Below are 20,054 nucleotides of genomic sequence, written 5' to 3'. Positions count from 1 at the left end.
ACACAGCCCTTCGGCTGTTGTAACAGGCGCTCAGTGTTTGTTCATATTCTGGATCACACCCGACCACATCTGAGAAAAAACAACAACACACAACTGCAGCTCATCAATAACCGTTTATTTTGTTTCCATTAATATTTACACACAAGTATTAAAACATTTACACACTTTCAGTCCATTTGCCTGACAAATGGTGTTTGTGCTCTGTTATAGTTTATTTAGTATGAGTGCATTCAATCCTGCTTGCATTTAGTCAGTCACAGTCAGAAGACGTTTTGCATTACAATGAATGTCAGACACAAGGAAAATGTTGAATACATTATTGGACCAACGTGTGCATAGAATCAAAAAGAAAGATAGAAAATATAGGTTTTATGATCTAAATATTATACAGTTTCACATGTTCATAGAAAACACTTGCTACACTAGGCCAGTAGGCTACCAACATATTCTTATTTAGATCAAGGCCCAATAACAAATGGAATAGATGGAAAAGTGATACGATGAATTAATAAATAATGGGTTTTTGCCATAAATCAGGATAATTTTTACTGAGGAAAACTCTCTTTAATTTCGGAGGAATGTGGCGCTTGAGCCAAACACTGGATGGCTGGCAGAGGTGTCACAGCGTGTAGATGTGCTGTAGCTGCCAACACCAATATTCAACATGCCCAAAACTGCCTTAATGTGCCCATAAGCCTTAAATAATCAATAACAACATTCACTCATTACACAGGTGAGAGATATTGGGCTTTCTTCCCTGGAAAACATTTGGAGCTCAGGTATCTCTTTAAAAAACAGATAAATTGAATGCTTTCTTTGTAAATAAATAACCCTAAGTTCACAAACGTTCGAGACAACTAGTCGCCTATATATGTAAAATTAAAGGTCCAGTGTGTAGGATTTATGGGAATATAATGGCAGAAATGGCATATCATATATTAATTATGTTTTCTTTGGTGTATAATCACCTACAAATAGGAATCGCTGTGTTTTTGTTACCTTAGAATGAGCTGTTTATATCTAAATAGGGAGCACGTACTCACTCAAAACTGCTTTATTTTGTAATTTTATAGGAATCTCTGGAGCTATTTGTTTGGGAGAGGAGGAGACCTCTGCTGATAACTCAGCTCAGGGTGAAAACTTCCTACACATCTGGATCTTAGGTTATCAGAGAAAAAAGGGCGAGCACATATTAGCAGTTGCTGGGCCAGCAGCCCATCTCAAACATGCCAAACACCATTGAAGAAACACTGATTTGTAACATGAACTTGCATTATTGTGTAATTTTACCAGTTTCAAATCCGGGTCTGTTTGCTTTAGAGACAGGTGGACTTCTGTGGATAATTCGGCTCACTCATCGGAAATCAATCTAGAGCAGAAATACGATGAGCACCAATTTAGTTAACAGAAACCATATGTGAGCACATGTGCAGGTGCTGGGCATGTAAGCCTTCTGCGACATGCCAAACAGGGTAGGAGAAACACTGATTTATAACACAAATTTGCCTTATTCAGTGTTTACCAGTTTCAGTTACCTGGTCTGTTTGTTTTGGAGAGTAAGAGACCTCTGCAGATAATTCGGCTCCTATTAAAGACCACCTGAACAATGAACACTGAAGGAATTCTAGCAGGAAAAAGTTTCAACTAGCTGCAATCTGCAATCCTCACCACTAGATGCCACTAACTCCCCCTAAAGCTCACACACTGGACCTTTTACATTGCACTAAGAGTGTAACATATATATAGTTATAGTCTTATAGAAACTTTTAGCATAGCAAAAACAGTTCTGATAGATGACATAAAATGTCAAATTCTATATACATTTGATTTATACACTAAAGAGAGTATATACACAAAGTGCAAGGAGGCACTTTAAACATGATTATATAAGCCATCGCTTATATGAAAAGAGAAATAAATAATCCCGTTTTTACCTTTGTTTGAACAGAGATGCTACAAGGAGTTAAACTCAAAAACATGTACACATGCAGCCGACATCCAATGACCTTGTTGTTACGGCTTCAGATTTACGCGGGCGCTGGAGGCAGAATTTCATGTGTATTTGCTAAACAGACGCGATCACAGCCAGTTAACTTTACATGTTATTACAAGCCAGTTATTCACATTTTTAAGAAATGCTGTATAGTGCAAAATCTAAGTGATAGCTTGTGAGGAAGGCCCAGCCGCCCTCGCTCTGAGTGCAGTAAAGCTGGGGGAACTGGAGGAGCTTTACTTCTACTAAAGAATCACAATATTCTACTCAAATGAATAGTGGTAACTTATATCCAGAAATGTCATCACACTGAGTGCACTCTGCAGTTGACGTAGTCAAGGCAAGGTTGTCATATAGCAAAGAAATTAACAGTTTGAAATAAAACACAGAGCAATGCACTGGCCTGCTGAGAGTTTGAGAGACACTCGCACCTTTTTCTCATGTTGAACCTCCAACTTTCCTTTCTTGTTAATCTCTCTCTGCTCTCAGAGACACACATGAACACACAGACATTGCAGTACACAGGCATATTTTTTGACTACAGACAGAAACTCAGTGCTTCGCTCATAAAGAACATACATACAAAAATAAATAAATAAATAAATGCGAGGGCACCCTTCACATGCTCTGCGGTGTGCTTTACAGCTTTCCACAACACATCCTGTACTGTTTATTGCCACATTTAGAGGACACACCCTCTGCTCTTATGCTCTAAGTCCTAAGCTGTGCTTCTTAGGCTTGTCCATGTGTGTGTGACATCAGGATGTAATCCCATAAGTCAAACAGTCAAAGGTAACGGAGTGTTTAACCATCACTTACATCATAATGCCACACAAAGCACTGTATCCTTCAGTTCATGATCTGTTTTCATAGACACAGCTTGCATTATTTTAAACCTCTGCTCCGGTGTTAATGGACATGTCAGAAGAGTACAGAGCATCTCGGAATACACAAATACACACTGATAATACCAGCCATTCAGTAATGACGTCTGATCTGTAACATTTGTTCTGAGTCCTTTACGCCAGCTTCTCTTACATGGTCCTTGTGTTAAATGTAACTGGCAAAAACAATCATCCACGTATCATCTCTCTGCCCTTTAAGCTACAAAGAAAATGCTTCAATATAAAAGAAAAATGAGATGTTGCACAAGGTTGATGAATTCTTTCGTTGACAGAACAGGAAGCTTGCAGCAACACCAAGTAAGGCCCTGAGTGTTGTCAACCGAATGATTTATTCTTCCCTACAAAGTGCATGAAATGCACCAGTTCATAACAGTTTGTGTCTACTTAGTGCAAATGCAAGATCTAATAAGAGTTCATCTGTAGTTTTGCTCCAGTGGCCACCCGGATGGGTAGCTGAGATAAAAAAGACTGGCCGACAGTTCATTCTTGTAGTACAGTTGACTCTGCTAACGTTCACTTTTTTTTCTTCTTTTGTGATTTTTTTTTTGGTTGATATTTACAGTTGTGTCAGCAGAAAGTAAAAGCTGTTGGAACTCAGGGTAAGGCGCAGCAGCATCTGGATCTGCTTTACTCGCATTTCCATGGTCCCTCCTCAACAAGAGAGAACTCTGCAGTCTTGCCATTTTTGCCCATGGTGACCTGTAAGCAATTATCAAGAACATCTAACTATTGGGCCAAGGCACCGTCATTTACAAACTGTCACCGGTTGGGAGCAGAGAAGCCATTGCATCATTACATTCAAGTCATTGACCTTGGGGCAGAGTTAATGTGTCAGTCCCCAGCATTGAAAAACATGTTACCTCATACACTGATACAATGATACAGTGATGCTGTTCACATATTGATGTGGTTTGTCAGTTACAGGGTTATATAAAAACCAGGATAATTAGAGCTTTTCAGAGTTGGCCATGTATTTTATGGATTCTCTGCCCAACCGAATTACAATACTCAGTCATCAAAAATAATGAGAATGCAACTTTAGCATCAGCATGCAATAGTTGCATCATACAGACAATGAAATATCAACAAAATTCTACTGTATGAGTGAAAGACTCAAATAACAATGATTCTGCTCTCATTTGTTAACTACAATATTGATAGGAGAGGATATTTGATAGGCATTTCATGAATGTATGCATTACTTTGGATGAAACACAGTGAAAGCAGTCTTTATGTATACCACTGGTTACAAAAACTCGGGAAAAAATCATTGGAAACTGTAATTTGGTAAGGGCTGCCACAAATACATGTCCAATTAAGTAGGCGAAAGAAGAAAAAAAAGAACAGATTCCTTATAAAATGAAAACATACCACAGAGGAATACAAGTCAAATATAATTGTGTACAAGACAATGCATTTGGAATGGTTGATGCTTACAAGTAAACACTTTCATTTGGATTTCATGAGAGTAAAACAGAGTTTTTGAGGATAATAAACAAAAGTATAATATAAAAAAAGAACAAACTTTGGTTTTGTTGAACCTGGTACCACAAAAACTGCTTTTTCAAGATTGTCCTCCCCCCAAAAATAGCCCCATAGGTTGTTTGTGCAAGCAGCTAATTACAACCCACATTTATGTTTATTGTTAGGTGGTGACCTCTAGTGTTGTAATTCTGCGTCACCTGACTTCCTTCTAAAGGAGGAAGTTGGGGTGGATGTACGGGTCAAACAAACACAGGACTTCGACCCAGGAGACCGCTGTTTGTGTCCTGTGTGAAACCAAAAATCAGCATGAAGTTCTTTTATGCGGTGGGTTCACACTACATGACATTTTCGTCTGTTCCGACAGTCACCATGTCAGATTAGATGATTGTGGAGTCATAATATCGTCCCGTGACTTGGCCAACAGACATGATAGACTGCGTGTTAGCCCACGACCAATCATTGCTGGTCGTCTCTCACGACGCGTGTGATGTCGTTGGATTATTCTCATCCTATTTTTATTATTATTATTACGATTATTTTAGTCACTGTGGGTGTTCGTGTGCCAGCCAAAATGTTATTGTAGTAATGTAAAAAAAAAATGCCACTAGGTTCACAACAAGTTCCTGCAAATTTTTCACAATAAAAGCCTTTTTAGAAAATGAAGGGATTCTTTCAACCGAAGTTATGAGGGGCTTTTAATTTGAAACAGATACAGGAAGTGTTGAGTTTGAAATGACAGCATGATGCATTAACTTTAGTAAGGTGAATGAGAGCGGATAAAAAGTAAAAATATAAAAATACAGAGGGAATAATATATAAAAGGTCCAGGTCTAATGTAGTCTGTTTCAAATGAAGCTGGTACCCTCTGCAGTTGTGGTCAGTAAATTTCTTTCTATTTCTTAAGTTTATTACTTTATATCCTCCATTATGACGATGAAATAACATTCTTTACTGGCTTGATGCAGCAGATAGCTCTGTGTTTCTATTGGTCCAAGTGACGGATGTGACAGAAGAAGTCATGATCAACAAAAAGAAAATTAAACATGCTAGACTTTCTGTTGGGATGTCGCGAGGCATCCCAGACGCTACATCGGTTGTCGTCTATTATGTCACGCTACACGAGATGAAACGATGGATTATCATGATCGGAGCCGACACCGTTGGATGCTGTGTTGGGCTATAATCAGGCTGATATAGTGTAGTGTGAACCGGGCATAAAACAAAGCATGTAAGCTAACTAATGTAACATACTTAACATATGTAACATACTTATCTTAACTCAAACCATGATGTTTTCCTAAACCTAAACCGAGTAATAAATCTAACCACGTTAACTAAGTGTTGAAAAGTGCAATACAAACTGTTTTGGCAAATGACCTATTCTGTTGTTTAGGGATGAGGATGTGTTGATCTCTTGTCACCAGCAATTGAGGAAATGCTCCTGTGGGTTGTATTAGAGGGTCGGCACAAACAACCTATGTGGCTGTAAGGGTTGGAGGACTTGTTGGCTCTTTCATGAATAACAGGTGAAGATTTTCCACCCTTTTTTAAAAACCTTTTTTCAATGAAAACATGACATTTACTATTCACATAGACACCAAAAACAAAGATATAAGAAGTCACATAGAAAAGAAACACAAACACAGAAAGGAAAAGAAAGACGAACACAGACACAGAGCTGGGGAGGACTCTCTACATACAAGTCTCTATGTCCGTTAATGTGAAATGTACCTTGCAGTCGTCTATCAAGATTGAGTTGTGGTGAGCGTATACATTCTGGTTGGTGTTATTTTCATAGAAGGATTGTGTCTTTGCCATGTCAAAGTCCTCCATCCGGGCCTGTTGGTCGTAGGAGTCCAGCTCGTCTTTGGAGAGGTGGTAGACGATACCCGCTCCATAGGAGTCCCCGACCACATTCACTGAGGTACGGAAACGATCCCTGTGTGTTGAGGAGGACAGGGGCGTGGAAGATACAGGAATATAATTAATGAAATAAACAGAGAACAAGATTTTTAATTTTAAGAAATGTTTGTTATGTTTCTGGATCAACACAGACATGTCAGCAAGTCAATGAGTGGGCATAATGAAAGTAAAACTCTACATCTACAAAAACAAAATGTTGCCGAAGCCTGACAGTCAGAGTTGTATGGAGTTTTTACACCCCAAAACATATGTTAAAGAACGGTACAACATGCTCGCTCTGTAATGAGGGTGACAAAAACTGTTTCAAATACATTAAAAAACCATTCAAATGAAATGCAAGCATCTGTTTTGATGCTACTTTGGCCACTGCTGTAGTTTAGCTCTGCATTGTACTCATTCTGTGCATGCACATGTGCTGCTCTGACAAGAAATCCAAAGAAAATTAACTGAAGTAGAAAATGAAATTCACATAGGCCTCATTAAAAAGTGAAAGGATACTAGAGGAGGATTTATTGGCAGAAATGGAACATACTATTCATTACTGTTTTCATTGGTGTATAATCACCATTAACTGAGAACAGTTGTTTTTGTAAGCTTAGAATGAGCCCTTCATACACACAGGGAGCAGGTCCTCTTCCACGGAGCTCGCCATATTGCACACCAACACATTCTCACTTTGACCTCGTCACATATTGTCACAGACATTTGGTCATGAACTTTACTTTAACAAACCTAGAAATTACAAACCTGTGCACGGTGTTGGAATGTGTCTGTCTGTTTTCAGTAATAGCATTTGTGTTGATGTTACTTACAGCAGCCAGTCGACAGCGACCAGGAGGCTGATGTCCTGAGTGGGCAGACCCACCGCTGTGAGGATCAGAAGCATGGTCACAAGTCCAGCACTGGGGATACTGGCTGCTCCAACGCTGGCCAGGGTGGCTGTCATACTAAATATGAAGCAAAGACAGCTCTCAGCAGGAGGACAAACCACAGGCTGCAGGGCTCCATCACACCATTGCCACAAAGCACTGTTAACATTCAGCCACTGTGTTTCTAATACTAATGGTATAATGACAAATTAAATATTTGATATAGCCAAACTAATCATTCAAACGATGTATGAAGTGTATGAGTCTACAGTACACAAACATAATTAAGATAATTATCTTTATCAAACTGATTGTTAGATTGATTATGAAAAACATGTCTATAACAAATAAAGTTTTCTCTAAGTTATGTCAGATAAAGTGACTCCATTATTTTATTTTATTTTTATTTATTATTTCATTTTATTCTATTTTACTTATTTTCCATTTTATTTTATTTAATTTTTTAATTTAATTTTTAATTTCATTTAATTTTTTAATTTAATTTTATTTTATTTTAAGGTTTTTATATAATTGTGTAGCTTCCCAGTAGTGTTGAGTGTTTAAAATTCAAATTTTGGTTAAAGTATGTGTGTTTTAGAGTCAAAATGCCATTTTCCCAAACCCCTCAAAAACTTTTCCCATGTGACCTGTTGCAGGATTTGGCATGATGGTGTTACTGCAATACATATAAACCCCTGTGCTGCTGTGGACGCCACGTTGGTTTGGTTCCGAAAGTCACACAATAACACAAACAATCTAAACGATTGAGGCAGCGGGGAGAACAGCAACTCCCGTGTGCTGTGAGGTAGAGCACAAGATGGCTAAATGGCTGTGCTCTCCGATCTCAGAACATGTTTTGTACTGAGGGTATATACAGAGTTTGGTAAGTAGGCATTTATGTATGCAGCTCCTTATATGTGGAATCTTCTGCAGAGGGACTTAAAGTTGCTTCATTGGTTCCTCTCGGCTGTTTCAAAGCTCTGCTGCAGGATTTTTGTACACAATCTTCTATATGACAATGTCAGGGTGTATCTTAGCTGGTCTTTGTAACCATGTGTAGTTGCCCTTTTTATTCTGTTTTTTTATTCTATGTTGTCTGTCAGTAACTTATATTGCTTCCAGTCTTGGCCAGGATACTCTTGAAAAAGAGTTTTTTTAATCTCAAGAGGTTTTTCTGATTAAATAAAAGAAAAAAAAAACAACAAGGAGTTGCTAGTCTATCACTGCCTCTGATTCGTTTGCTTGTTTGTGTTATTTTGTGACTTTTAGAGTCAGACTAACATGGTGTCTATGGTGTCACTTTTTACGGAGCAAAATGTATTTATACAGTACAAATGCAGCATATTATATTGAATCTCAATGTGTCATCTGGTTGAAAAAAGTTTTAATAATGATAAAACAATGCCATCTACCATCTCTGAGCTTCAATCTTCGAAGCTAACATTTACAATGACATTGTAAAATGTCAATAACTCTGCCCTTTAATTTTTTTTTTTACTGTACCCATGTTTCCCATTTGTAATATTATCTTCATTCTTTTGCCTGTGCAGATTTTAAGAGAAAATTCATCTAATTGATAGCCAAAATGTTACCTTGCAAATGTGCTGTGATATCTGCATCTCTAGCCACATTCTCACCTGACAGTAACAATCTGGCCCCAGTCCAGGACAATTCCATTCATCTGAGCGATGAAGATGGCAGCCACAGCCTCATAAAGCGCTGTGCCGTCCATGTTGATGGTGGCGCCCACTGGGAGGACAAAGCGTGTTACTCTCTTGTCAATGCCCAGGTTTTCCTCTAAGCATCGGAACGTGACAGGCAAAGTCCCGGCACTGCGGAAAAAAATTACAGGAAAAATTAGTTTTTGTTATGACAGTCACGAACAACATGCAGTGAGGTTTAGTTTGCAAAGTCTGCACCCAATTTGGCACTAAAAACTTGCAGAAATAAAGAACTCTACAACTAATTATTACGGACTGTCCATTGAGAATTAATCTGACTGGGTCACACTTGATGCTGCAATAGTTTTTAAACTTAATTACACTATTCTTCTATTCATACTGACATAAATCCACTCTGAACTATGGTAATTTATTCATTGTTAATTTGTTACATAAAATAGACTAATATAGGCTAAGGCTTTCATGAGTTTTACTTCACCATAGAAACAAAAAGTTATACTAGTTTAAATTCACTTTGAGGGTGAATCTCATAGAGAAAACAGCAGTTGTGACTCAGCAGTTGTTTTGTATACTTTTTTTTTTTTTGGTCTGATAATTAATAAGTGTTTCCCGCAGATGGTGGAGCAGTGAGCAGGCCAGAACTTGAGAGAACTGAGCTCACCCCAGGAGGGGAAAGAGTGCATCTATGTCATTAATAAAACATCGGGTACAGGAAAGTTATCCTGCATGGAGCCAAAGGAAGAAGCCATTGCTGGTGAGACTACTTCACCATTTGAAATAAAGGTTACTTTTGTTATTTACCATACGGCCATGGAGGAAAAGGGAAATCAGGGTATTCATTAAAACATGCTGCACACTGGAGAGGAAACCTGCTTAGAGACAGTCACACTGAGCTCACCAGGGTCAGAGAGGCAGAATCCTAGAATATTAAACAGGAACCGAGACAGAAATCTCTCATACCTGGATGCTGTTCCAAGCGCCGTGACCCAAGCTTGGAAAACTCCCATGAAGAATGTGAAGGGATTTTGTCTGACTATCACAAAATATATCAGCGGAAGAAAGATGCCTCCGTGGATGATGAGACCCACTATCACAGTGACCATGTACATCCCCAGCTGCCGCGCAACCACCTCCAAGTCAGCGATGGAGATGATCTTTCCACAAATGAGGCATGCAATACCAATAGGGGAGTACCTGAAGATACATACGTTTGTGATTAGGATTACTTTTTACATTAAATTCACATATGTCTGCAGGTCTATTGTTAGTATGTTGAATTTATTGTATATGATAGCTGTGGGATATTCTGCAACAATATCATTTCTGTGGGAGCAAAAATCAGTGGAATGGTCAGGCGGTGTCACTGAATGTGGAGTGAGACCTGTAGTGGACAGCACTTACCACATAATTGCACCAACAAGCCTCATAACAATCTCATTCAGGACGTTGAAAAACTCCAGCATCAGCTTGGCCTTTTCTCCCATTTTCCCCATAATGACTCCAAAAGCGACGAAGAATCCAATCAAACCTGCAAAGCACAGAATACAGTGAATTAGAATAGAGTGAAGTTTTTTTTTTTTTCAGCCAACATGGAAGTTAGTGTCACAAGAGTTCCCTCAAGTAAAAGCCAATGGGGTTTTTCCATTGGATTTTGGATTATTGCAAAAAATAAGATCTGTGACAAACAAAAGTTTATACTTGCACATTTGTTCAGCAAAATAATCTTCACAAATAATTACTTTTATGATTTTTGAAGCCTAAATGCAATCGCCAAAATAAAAAGCTAATGCTAGGTTATAAAAGAATGCATGACCATAACATCACCAAAACAAGAAGTCTGTGAAGCCATATTTGGCGTGATGACGCTCTGTAGTCTGTTGTAGCCACTTGTTTGCCATCATCTTTCTTAAGACACATGAGGGCTTTAAAATTTGCAAGTGGGGTATTTACTGACGTATTTTATATCATAGAACAAAACATATAAGTCACTTTAGCTTGGGTTAGCCACAAGCTTATTTCAGGCATCTCACCAAAACCCACTGACTTCAAGACAGTGGAGCCAGGAGTGCTAAAATGCAAACTTATTTCTGAGTTTTATGACTAAATGCTGGAGCACTCTATTGATAGGATAATGTAAGCTTAATCATCCAGACTCCAGGGCTGGTTTGCAAATTATTTTATCAGCTACGAAGCAACGAACAGCTGATCCATGAGTTACAGCTAGCTGGGCAACCAACAAGCTAACAGTAACCTAAGCTAAGGTTAGTCAGCAAGCTGTACACCGCATGAATTTCTGTGTAGTTTGTTAAGTGAACTGACATATGCCAAGGAGGAATTGTTTTTTGCTCTGTTTTGGTTGATGTACATATTAAGGCGAAGTTGTTGGTTTGACTATTGGTGCTTTCAAAAATATTTAAATATATATAATAATGAAGTGGGTAAAGGCAAATAACAACACAGTCTGATGAGTTCAGAAATGACATCACTTTACTGTGATACAGTCTTTAAAACTAAGAAAAGACAGCATTTATGCTTATACTTACTTATTACAATATCTAAAATCTAAGACAATATATATCACGCTATCTCTATAGTACCGACATAATGTCCTACCATACTATATATTATCTGAGTGTTTTCTAATAATGATGTAATTGAAACTGAAAAAATAACTTGTTTTCTTCAGCTACTGCAATTTCTTTTTCAGTTCTGCAGTGGGTGTGTTTTCAAACTTTTCACCTACCCAGGACATTCATCCCACTCTTGAACTGCAGCGACCTTTTAACTGTGAAATGTGGATGTGCTTTGGTTCTGTTAGTGGGCACTGGTACTTTAGTGGTTACTGTTTGGATCTGGACAAGAGGCAAAGAAAAGAACAAACAGTTGGAGAAACTGACATATGAATCACACATCATGTGGTGGGCGAACTCTTTCTGTCAGACGCCTACCTGCTGAAAGCAGGCCTGCACCAAGTTCTCTGGGAAAAGGTTTCGGATGAGATCGAAGAATGCGTCCACGCTGGACACGTCGTCGTTCTTCTTTCCCTGTCCGAGATTAGCTCTCAGCTTGGGGTTACCGGGATGGATGAGCAGCACCAGGATCACACCCAGGACAGCTGCGATCACCGTCGTCGACATGTAGTACACCATGGCCCTGGTGCCTAAGCGTCCACTGGATTTGGCATCCAAGCCGGCTAGTCCTGTTGGCATAGTATGATTTACAGGAAAAAAAGTAAGTGTCCAATATCTCTTCTTCTCTCTTTAACATATAGGGATGAGGTTGTGATTTAACAGAGTCAAATCTATGCATTTTCCGACCTCCTCTTTAGGTAGTTATTAATCACAATTAATTTGATCAGCTCCCCTCACTAAACATTTGCAAATGACTTCCACTCAGACCAGCTTGCAGCATTTGGACTGTGGAGCCTCCACGCATAAGGCTAACCTCATTTAGATAAGTGTTGTGTTTGTGACAGTCCCGTGTGTGAGGACATATTGTGCAAATACACTGGAAAAACTAATTTTCTCATGCTGTTTTCACTCACTGTTCATACTTATACCTACAAAAAATAAAGTAACGCTTTATAATTCATATATAACCCATGGACTCATGAGCCAGGAGGCTGTGATCAAGTGACCTATTCGCTGCAGGCTGTTGTCCATCATATGATGAGTGCAAAGGAGGGAGTCGGTTGACATCATATAAAGACAGAAGAGGTCTGCATAAGGAGGTGGTTGGGCAGATGGATGGGTCAAACAAACATGGGACTTTGACCCAGGAGACTGCTGTTTGTGTCCCGTGTGAAACCAACCCAACTGGCCACCATCATCTTTAGATGCTGATATTTGGTTGGATTTAGGTTGTGATGCTGGGTGATTGAAATTCGATGTCTGTCCATTGTTAATTTGATGTAGAATACTGACAATAATGTAATGTTAACGTTTTGATGGTTTAAAATTGTGTTGTTACGAAACCAAAATCCAACATTTTCCTAATGTTAATGCCAATGTCATCTTCACATGGAATAAGAACATTTATGACCACACAGCATGAAATTCTAACATTGTTAGACATTTAAAATATAGCCAACCCTTTACTCATTCCAATCAAAATTCAACGTCTGTCCGACAGAAGAGAAAGACGACATCTTTCTGACATCATTTTGACGTCCACTGCCAGCAAGGAAAAGTCAACAGTACATGAAATACATAACGTGTTGATGGTTTCCTAAACTTAACCTAAACAATAGGGGCTCTATTTTGTAAGATATTATGGGGCTAATTTACGACATCATATGAACAATGTGCATATCTTTTCCTAAGATATATGAACTTTGGTATGAGGATACATTGATGCTGGACCTCGAAATTTTTATTTTTTTTTAAGATATTTTTTGGGCATTTTTAAGCCTTTATTTGACAGGACAGACAAGCGTGAAAGGGCGAGAAAGAGAGGGAGTGACATGCAGCAAAGGGCCACAGGCTGGAGTTGAATCCGGGCTGCTGCGGCAACAGCCTTGTACATGAGGCGCCTGCTCTACCACTAAGCCACCGATGCTCCAACACCTTGAAAATTTAAAATGACTTGCTTCCAAAGTGAGATGACTCAGTCAGAAACTTTAAAAACTGCACTTTAATTACACATCAGTACATAGCTAGACAGTTGGACTTCGTTTGAATTCAAGGGTTTAATTACCCAGCCAGACAGGAAGTGATTTAAACAGTTTCTGCACTTTGTTGCCTTTTGTCTCAACTTCTGGAATAGCACATTATGAGTAACAGCAGTATTTATCATATGCAGGGTAACAGAGTTTGGTGAGGAAGGCTGGCCAGAAGTTGTGCACACTCTCAAAGCAGTGGAATGGCCGTACTGTATCTGTCAGCACACGGTACTGTAGACAACTTTTTGAATATAATTTGTGCAGCTGATTATTATTATCCTCATAGCTGGATAGCTGGAGAAAGATTTATATTTAGTTTTATCTCAGGTTATTAAGCTGTTGTCATAAAGTTTAGACCTGACAGCTAAAAGTGTCCGAGCCTCTACTTTTTAATTAGGCAGGTAGATTGTTAAACAGTTTTGAGTTATAATTAGGGACTATATTCAAAGCTTTGTTATCTTTTATAACAAAGTTTGTAAAGCAAAGTTGTGCAGTATCTTACAAGTGATTTGATGTGTTTGAGTTATGGCCACATAAATTGCAACATAAACTGAGTTTGTTTGAATAGGTCTACAGTGATCTAGATGCACATGAGTACAGCTAGAAAGCATAGCAAAAAGGCTAAACAAATTTTCCTACATTACAATAAAGGACAACCATATACTTTTTAATGTGTATTTCAGTGAAAATGTTGCCAATACAATTAGTATACAGCCAATCAAATATAAATATGTCCATATATTATATATCAATACATTTTATAGTCCTAATTTTATAAGTTTTCACTAAAATAGTTTTAATGGTGAAAAAACAATAACATCTGCACATTGTGCCAAAGAACTGTGCCTCCTCACAGGTGACATCGTTCATAAACAAGATGCCTGGAAAAAAAAAAAATCCACCTTCTCTCCTGTCTCTCCTGTTGAAACCCAACTCTCAGGTAGTAACAAGTCGCACCATGCGACCTCATTTGCAGCACCTACTGTACCTCACCCACCTGTGACCAGACTGGAAACAACAAGAGGCAGAATAAGCATCTTCAGCATCCTCATTAGGATCTCTCCGGGGAAGGCGATGATCATAATGACATCAGGAGGGAGAGGCGATATGTGCCGCAGCAGCATTCCAGCAATGGAACCCAGAAACACACCTGAGCCAGCGAGAAAACACAAATCAAGCGCCGAACCAGGTGACTCTGAGCTATGACATGCTAACCCTGAACACTGAAGGTGTCTGAGTATGATTCTATTAATGTGTATGTGATGAACAATCTCACCTTTTGCTCATGTGAGTCTTAATTAACATGACAACCGATCATCTAAGAGTCACAGTGGCATAGTGTTGCCTATAAATACTGTGATTATAATGTATGTGTCTTCTTAAGGTCACATAAAGAATGTTTCACCTTCATAAAAATAATGATGCAAAGAAAATATAACTTTGATCCATATGGTTTATTAATTACTGTACATCTGTCAACAGACATAGAAAAGAAAGAAGTGGTTGAAATTATAAAGAAGAACACTGAAGAGAGCACATTTTTCTTGTTTAATTTGCTTCTGGTACATTCAAATGAAATATTAAAGTAGCTCCTCACTTCAGTGTATCACAGTGTAATTTAGCTGCAGTATGAACCCAGAGAAAGAACACCATTAAACTCCTTTTCTTTTGGATGCTTTTAACATAAAGAAAGAAGCTGTGAACAATTTTCATATTTAAATGGTATTTAGTAAAAGGTTTTGGCTTCACGTAGGGCAGCAGCAGTGACTCAGTGGTTGGCACTATTGCCTCTCAGCAAGAAGGTCCTGGATTTGAAAGACTGGGGGTTTTCTAAGTGAAGTTAGGATGTTTTCCTCGTGTGGGTGGATTGTCTAATGCATGCTGGGAAAGGCTCCAGCCTTCCTGAGCAAGAATAGAAAATGGATGGTTTGTGGATGGAAGTAGCAGGACCAATAACTTACCGAGGATTGTGAGAGTGAGAACCATGTTCTTCATGATTTTATCACACAGAGAGCTACATGTGCTCTCAGGAGGGTCCACGATGGGCTCCAGGTGGGGCTCACCCATTCTGACTTCCACTTGCTTCTGCATTTTGTTGGCACTGAAAGAATTAAAGGAAGAATACAGATTTTTAAGTTTTACTGTGATGAATCAGACCGGAAGGCACCCTTTACTGCCTATATGATAAGCACCAGGCTTTCAGCCAGTGGTGAAGATACTGTACACCAAATCCCCCAAACAAACGGAAAGACGTGTCTGAACCCTAAACAGTCTGGCTTGCTCCAAGATCATTGTTTTTGAGATGGCAGCTGGGTCATAAACGTTACCATTTTACAGCTAAACAGTACATTAAAATATGTTTCTGAAAACATTTGAGGCAGAAATGGGCAATGCAGAAGAAGAATTTTTAATTCATATTTGTTCAGCTCTGCCTAGTTTGACAGTTTGATCTCAGTTTGCGATGGATGGACCTCATACTATGCATAAAATTCAGATAAATGGTCAATCAGTTCACCACGGTGTATCCATCATGCGGCTGACTCCCACTGAGAATAAATAGGATCTGTCAGTTTCACATATGTCAATAGATCCAATGTATTTTCACCATAACTCCAATGTAAACCCACCCACAGCAATATTTGACGCTCAGAGAAACTGATGCATTTCAAAGAGTGAGAAAGTCTTTGTAGGGTGTGTGGGAGGGAGGAGTGGATGAGTGGGTCTAATAACACAGGACTTCCACCCAGGAGACTGCTGTTTGTGTCCCATTGGACACCAGAAGTCAGTGCTCTTTTAATGTAACTTTACGTAGCTAACATAAAGCCAGTAATCTTTTAACATAATGTTACATAAGTTACGTCATGTCAGCGACATACTGACATCACGTTAGTTTGCATGTAACCATATCCTCAAAGCAAAGTACTTATTTTAACCTAAAACATGATGGCGAGTGGGCTTGACAAGGTGTCAGTATTTGACAACTTGAGAACTAGAACAGGTTGGATGAAATTATTTGCTATATAAATTACAAAGAAGCAGACATGCTTAGTGATTAAAATTCTATTTAATTACAGCTGCGACAAGACATTGTTAAAGGATGTTGAAAAACAGAGCTGGGGTTAAGTGTCTAGTTGGAGCTATGCCTTCTAGTAGAAGTATTATTACAAAGTGTGGAGTATGGAACAAATAGAAAGCTTTATCACAGCCACTTGCTGCTGAGACAACCTTTATTATTCACAGACAAAAAGTGGAAAGTTGGGTTGTGCTTTCCAACATACATTAACGCCATTTCCATTGGATAGTGGGAAGCAAGTGGGGGATCACATTCTTGTCACTGCAATGATCTTCTACTGTTTGGTCAGGGTGTGATCCTCAGGGATAACGTGCACTCATTATATCTTTCTATCCCTTGCTAAGAATTGAGTAGTGACACCATGTGCACCGGAGGAGACACGTCTGTCTAATACCCTCATCATGCCAACAATAGAGTTAGCGGTGACAAGATGGCAGCACACTGGATACTGAAGACTCAAAACAGGAGAGAAAAGAGGGCCCCCAACACACCAAAAGGAAAATAAAAAACAGTTTTGATGGCATTGTGTTTCAGTGCCAGAAAAATGCATTTGCGGGGTAAATTTACAATGTTGAATACAAGATTAGTTTTTCAAAAAAAGGTGATCACTGTGTCATTAAGTAATTAATGAGGGCACATGCACACATGATTGCATTCAATTAATTCTGCACACTCTGCACTCTAAATGCATGCAAAGTTGTAAAAAGTTTGCAGATGGCCTTTCATAATTAGCGACTGACATTTCCAAACAATTAGCACAGAATCAATAAAGAGCCTGTTTATAATCTGCATTTTAAACAAATTATTCCACTTTTACTCCATTTGAATAAACAGAACACCAGCTGTTACTCATATCCTCCCCTCTGCTTCTGCTGCTGTTGCTTCTGCTGGATGTCTATGCATAGTCATTTATGATAATTCCAGATACTCTGTGTTGAATAAAAACAACAAAACCTGCATGCGTTTGAGTTTTTTTTAGAGTTTTTTTTCTTCTGCAAGCAAATACTGTATGTATCAATTAAGTGTTTGTGGTGTGTAGTCAGTGATTTGGCCTCTTGTTTTCTGTGAGTTTTGAGGACTTGAATTGTTTAGAGATGCAAATTTCTCATCCTTCATCTTACTGCTTCGTCATCTCACCGAAGCAACAAGTAGCTCAGGTTTGTTGTGGTCTGCCGTAAAGCCTCTTTGACTTAAAGATCAGCTCTTCCCTGTGCAGCCTTTAAATCCTCTGTAGAGCACAGACGTGCGCGGTTATGTAACAGCGAATGCCCGTGACATTTGAACACTCTCAACCTTCATGACTTTAACACCTGGAATATTAATGCCAGCGGAGAACACAACAGAAAAATCAAGTTTCTCTCAGCAAAGGTTGTGGATTAAGTAAGAAACATTTCCTTCAGAAAAAGCACTTCCCTCCAGGACAGTCCGCAGTACAGAGCGGGGACAATGCCTCCCATCAAAAGCAGCAACATAATGTTCTCTTCTTCCCACATTCAAGAATTGATAATTCACAATTTGAATAGCTGGCTGTGCCAGACATTAAAGGGAGCAGGGAACATATAAGGTGAGGACAAAACAACTGCCAAGTCAATCACGCCTGTCTGATACACTGTGCTCTAGCATTAATGAGACTTAAGCCTTTTAAAGAGGATAAAATTAGTACCTCCAGCACTCAAGTGATTGAGTTATGCAACAGAAAAGGGGCTTCCCAGGAAAAGTCAAGGTGTCACCGTCACCCACCTGACAACTGTTATGTGGGAGATTACTCATTTGAATACCAAACTTCAGTGTTTGGACAGAGTTTCTCTTTGGTTTTGCACAACTAGGCACTCCGAGAACATTGGGAAAATCATTTAAGACCAAACAATGGTAGGCGGTTTTGTAACAAGAAAGAAAATATTTCTATCTTTTTCAATGCAAACTGAAGTCACACAACATGTCTATCAAGATCTTACAATGTTCGTTATGAAAGGCCAAAGGGCAGAACGTGACAGACTGTATTTGCTGTATTTAAAGAGTAATGACAAAGAAGTCTATTAGTTTATCACCAACAGGATTTCTACTGCTGTAAATCTAAACAGACATTTACGCTAACAGCAGTTATCGCTGGACACAGTAGACCACAGCTATCATTGCATCATTCATGCATCATTCAGTTTTAAGCTTCACTGGAGCTGCTGAACATTATTTTGATGGCCCCTCTTCAATACCACTGTTTTGATGACTCATCTCATAAATTACTACCACATCACTACGTGCTACTAATGATGCTTACCAGTTGTTTTGAATGTTGCTCTGGATTAAAATTAAATTCGTGGAGAGCTACTACACAGCCATCCGCGTCAGTGAAAAGAATAACAAAGTCATGGCTCATGCATTAGTAAATCCAGTCAGAACCTCCAAAAAAGTCTTTTATCCCCCTCGGAACGGTCTCTTCAGTCCTTAAAAATCTGCAGATCACTTCTTCCTCAGTGTTCAGTGTACATCCACAATCACAGATGCCTGCACATTCAGCCTCGGGGAGGTGCGTAAAGGTAAAAAGTGACTGTACTGGAGGTCTGACAGAAGTCTCCCAGACAGGAAGGGTGGAGTCAACCTGCTGAGATTAGCAAGGGAGGGAAAATCCTTGTTGGTGTCTTTGGCTGTCCAAAGACATCAAGCCTCAGGAGGCCCTGAATGAGTAAAAATAAGTGTTGGGAGTTGTTTTCCTTGACTGGTCCTACTTCAAGGAAAACAAATCGAGTCTGGATATTTTAAACAGCTTTTTAATTAGATAACATAAATTTATGAAATAAAACAAAAAAAAGGTTATTTATCTTGACACTTCTTTAAAGTACCACCCAGACACATTGAAATTTCCTACTAGGCTGATGTTTTGTTAAATATGATTTTCCAGATTTATTTTTTCACCCTCACTGAGAAATTCTGGATTCTGAATTTTTTGGATTGGATTTTTGCCATCACTTTCTCCAGTACTAGGTTGACAAGTAAAAATGGGTCTGCCAAGCTCTGACAGCCCAGTATTCCGAAACCCCAATAATCTGAAAATATGTCCAATTCCATTATCCCAAAATCAAACACCGATATTTTCGAAGGCCTTACCTGACCTGCCCTACTCTGCCTCTGATTGGCTAGTGCTCATTGCCTTCATTGGTTGGATTGATAGGGTTAGGCATGAGGAATGAGACTGGTTAGGGTTCGGGTAACAATATAAGGATATGCCAGTCAGAGGCAGAGTAGGACAGGTCATGCTTTCTTCATAGTAGGAAAAATATTGTTTCAGGGCCGACAGATTACAGGCCATGGATCTTTCTAACTACAGGATGAATGTGTAATTTCCGATCGTTGGAACTTCGGATCAATGGGCGTTTCTTTTTGGGAAAATGAGCCTTTGGTCCAACAGGACATTTTTTTCTAAAATATTGGGACTTTGGAGTAACGGGTCGTCAGAACAACGGCATGGC

The 20,054-nt window shown here is 39.0% G+C and overlaps 1 protein-coding gene across 1 annotated transcript; it reads right to left on the bottom strand.

Moving 5' to 3' along the window:
* Positions 1–94: 94 nt before the first annotated feature.
* On the bottom strand, positions 95–19,130 carry LOC117256915 (excitatory amino acid transporter 2). Its single transcript, XM_033626655.2, has 11 exons — positions 18,866–19,130; positions 15,479–15,618; positions 14,515–14,667; positions 11,806–12,056; positions 11,601–11,709; positions 10,259–10,385; positions 9,818–10,051; positions 8,813–9,007; positions 7,119–7,253; positions 6,115–6,322; positions 95–3,597 (listed from the first exon to the last, which is right to left on the bottom strand). The coding sequence occupies exons 2-11, from the start codon at positions 15,606–15,608 to the stop codon at positions 3,526–3,528; spliced, it is 1,614 nt and encodes a 537-aa protein (XP_033482546.1). The 5' UTR covers positions 15,609–15,618; positions 18,866–19,130; the 3' UTR covers positions 95–3,525.
* Positions 19,131–20,054: the final 924 nt, after the last annotated feature.

The sequence above is a fragment of the Epinephelus lanceolatus genome, chromosome 2 (genome assembly GCF_041903045.1).
Source record: "Epinephelus lanceolatus isolate andai-2023 chromosome 2, ASM4190304v1, whole genome shotgun sequence".
Taxonomy (NCBI): domain Eukaryota; kingdom Metazoa; phylum Chordata; class Actinopteri; order Perciformes; family Serranidae; genus Epinephelus; species Epinephelus lanceolatus.
This window is presented reverse-complemented; position numbering and strand designations above follow the sequence as displayed.

Bases quoted from the DNA above. Each gene is read 5' to 3' on its own strand.
- LOC117256915 (XM_033626655.2), bottom strand. From the start codon at position 15,608: ATGCAGAAGCAAGTGGAAGTCAGAATGGGTGAGCCCCACCTGGAGCCC. The intron at 12,057-14,514 runs GTGGGTGAGGTA...CTATGCCAACAG, and splicing joins TGTTTCCAGTCTGGTCACAG to GACTAGCCGGCTTGGATGCC. The intron at 6,323-7,118 runs GTAAGTAACATC...CTCAACACACAG, and splicing joins GTCGCTGTCGACTGGCTGCT to GGATCGTTTCCGTACCTCAG.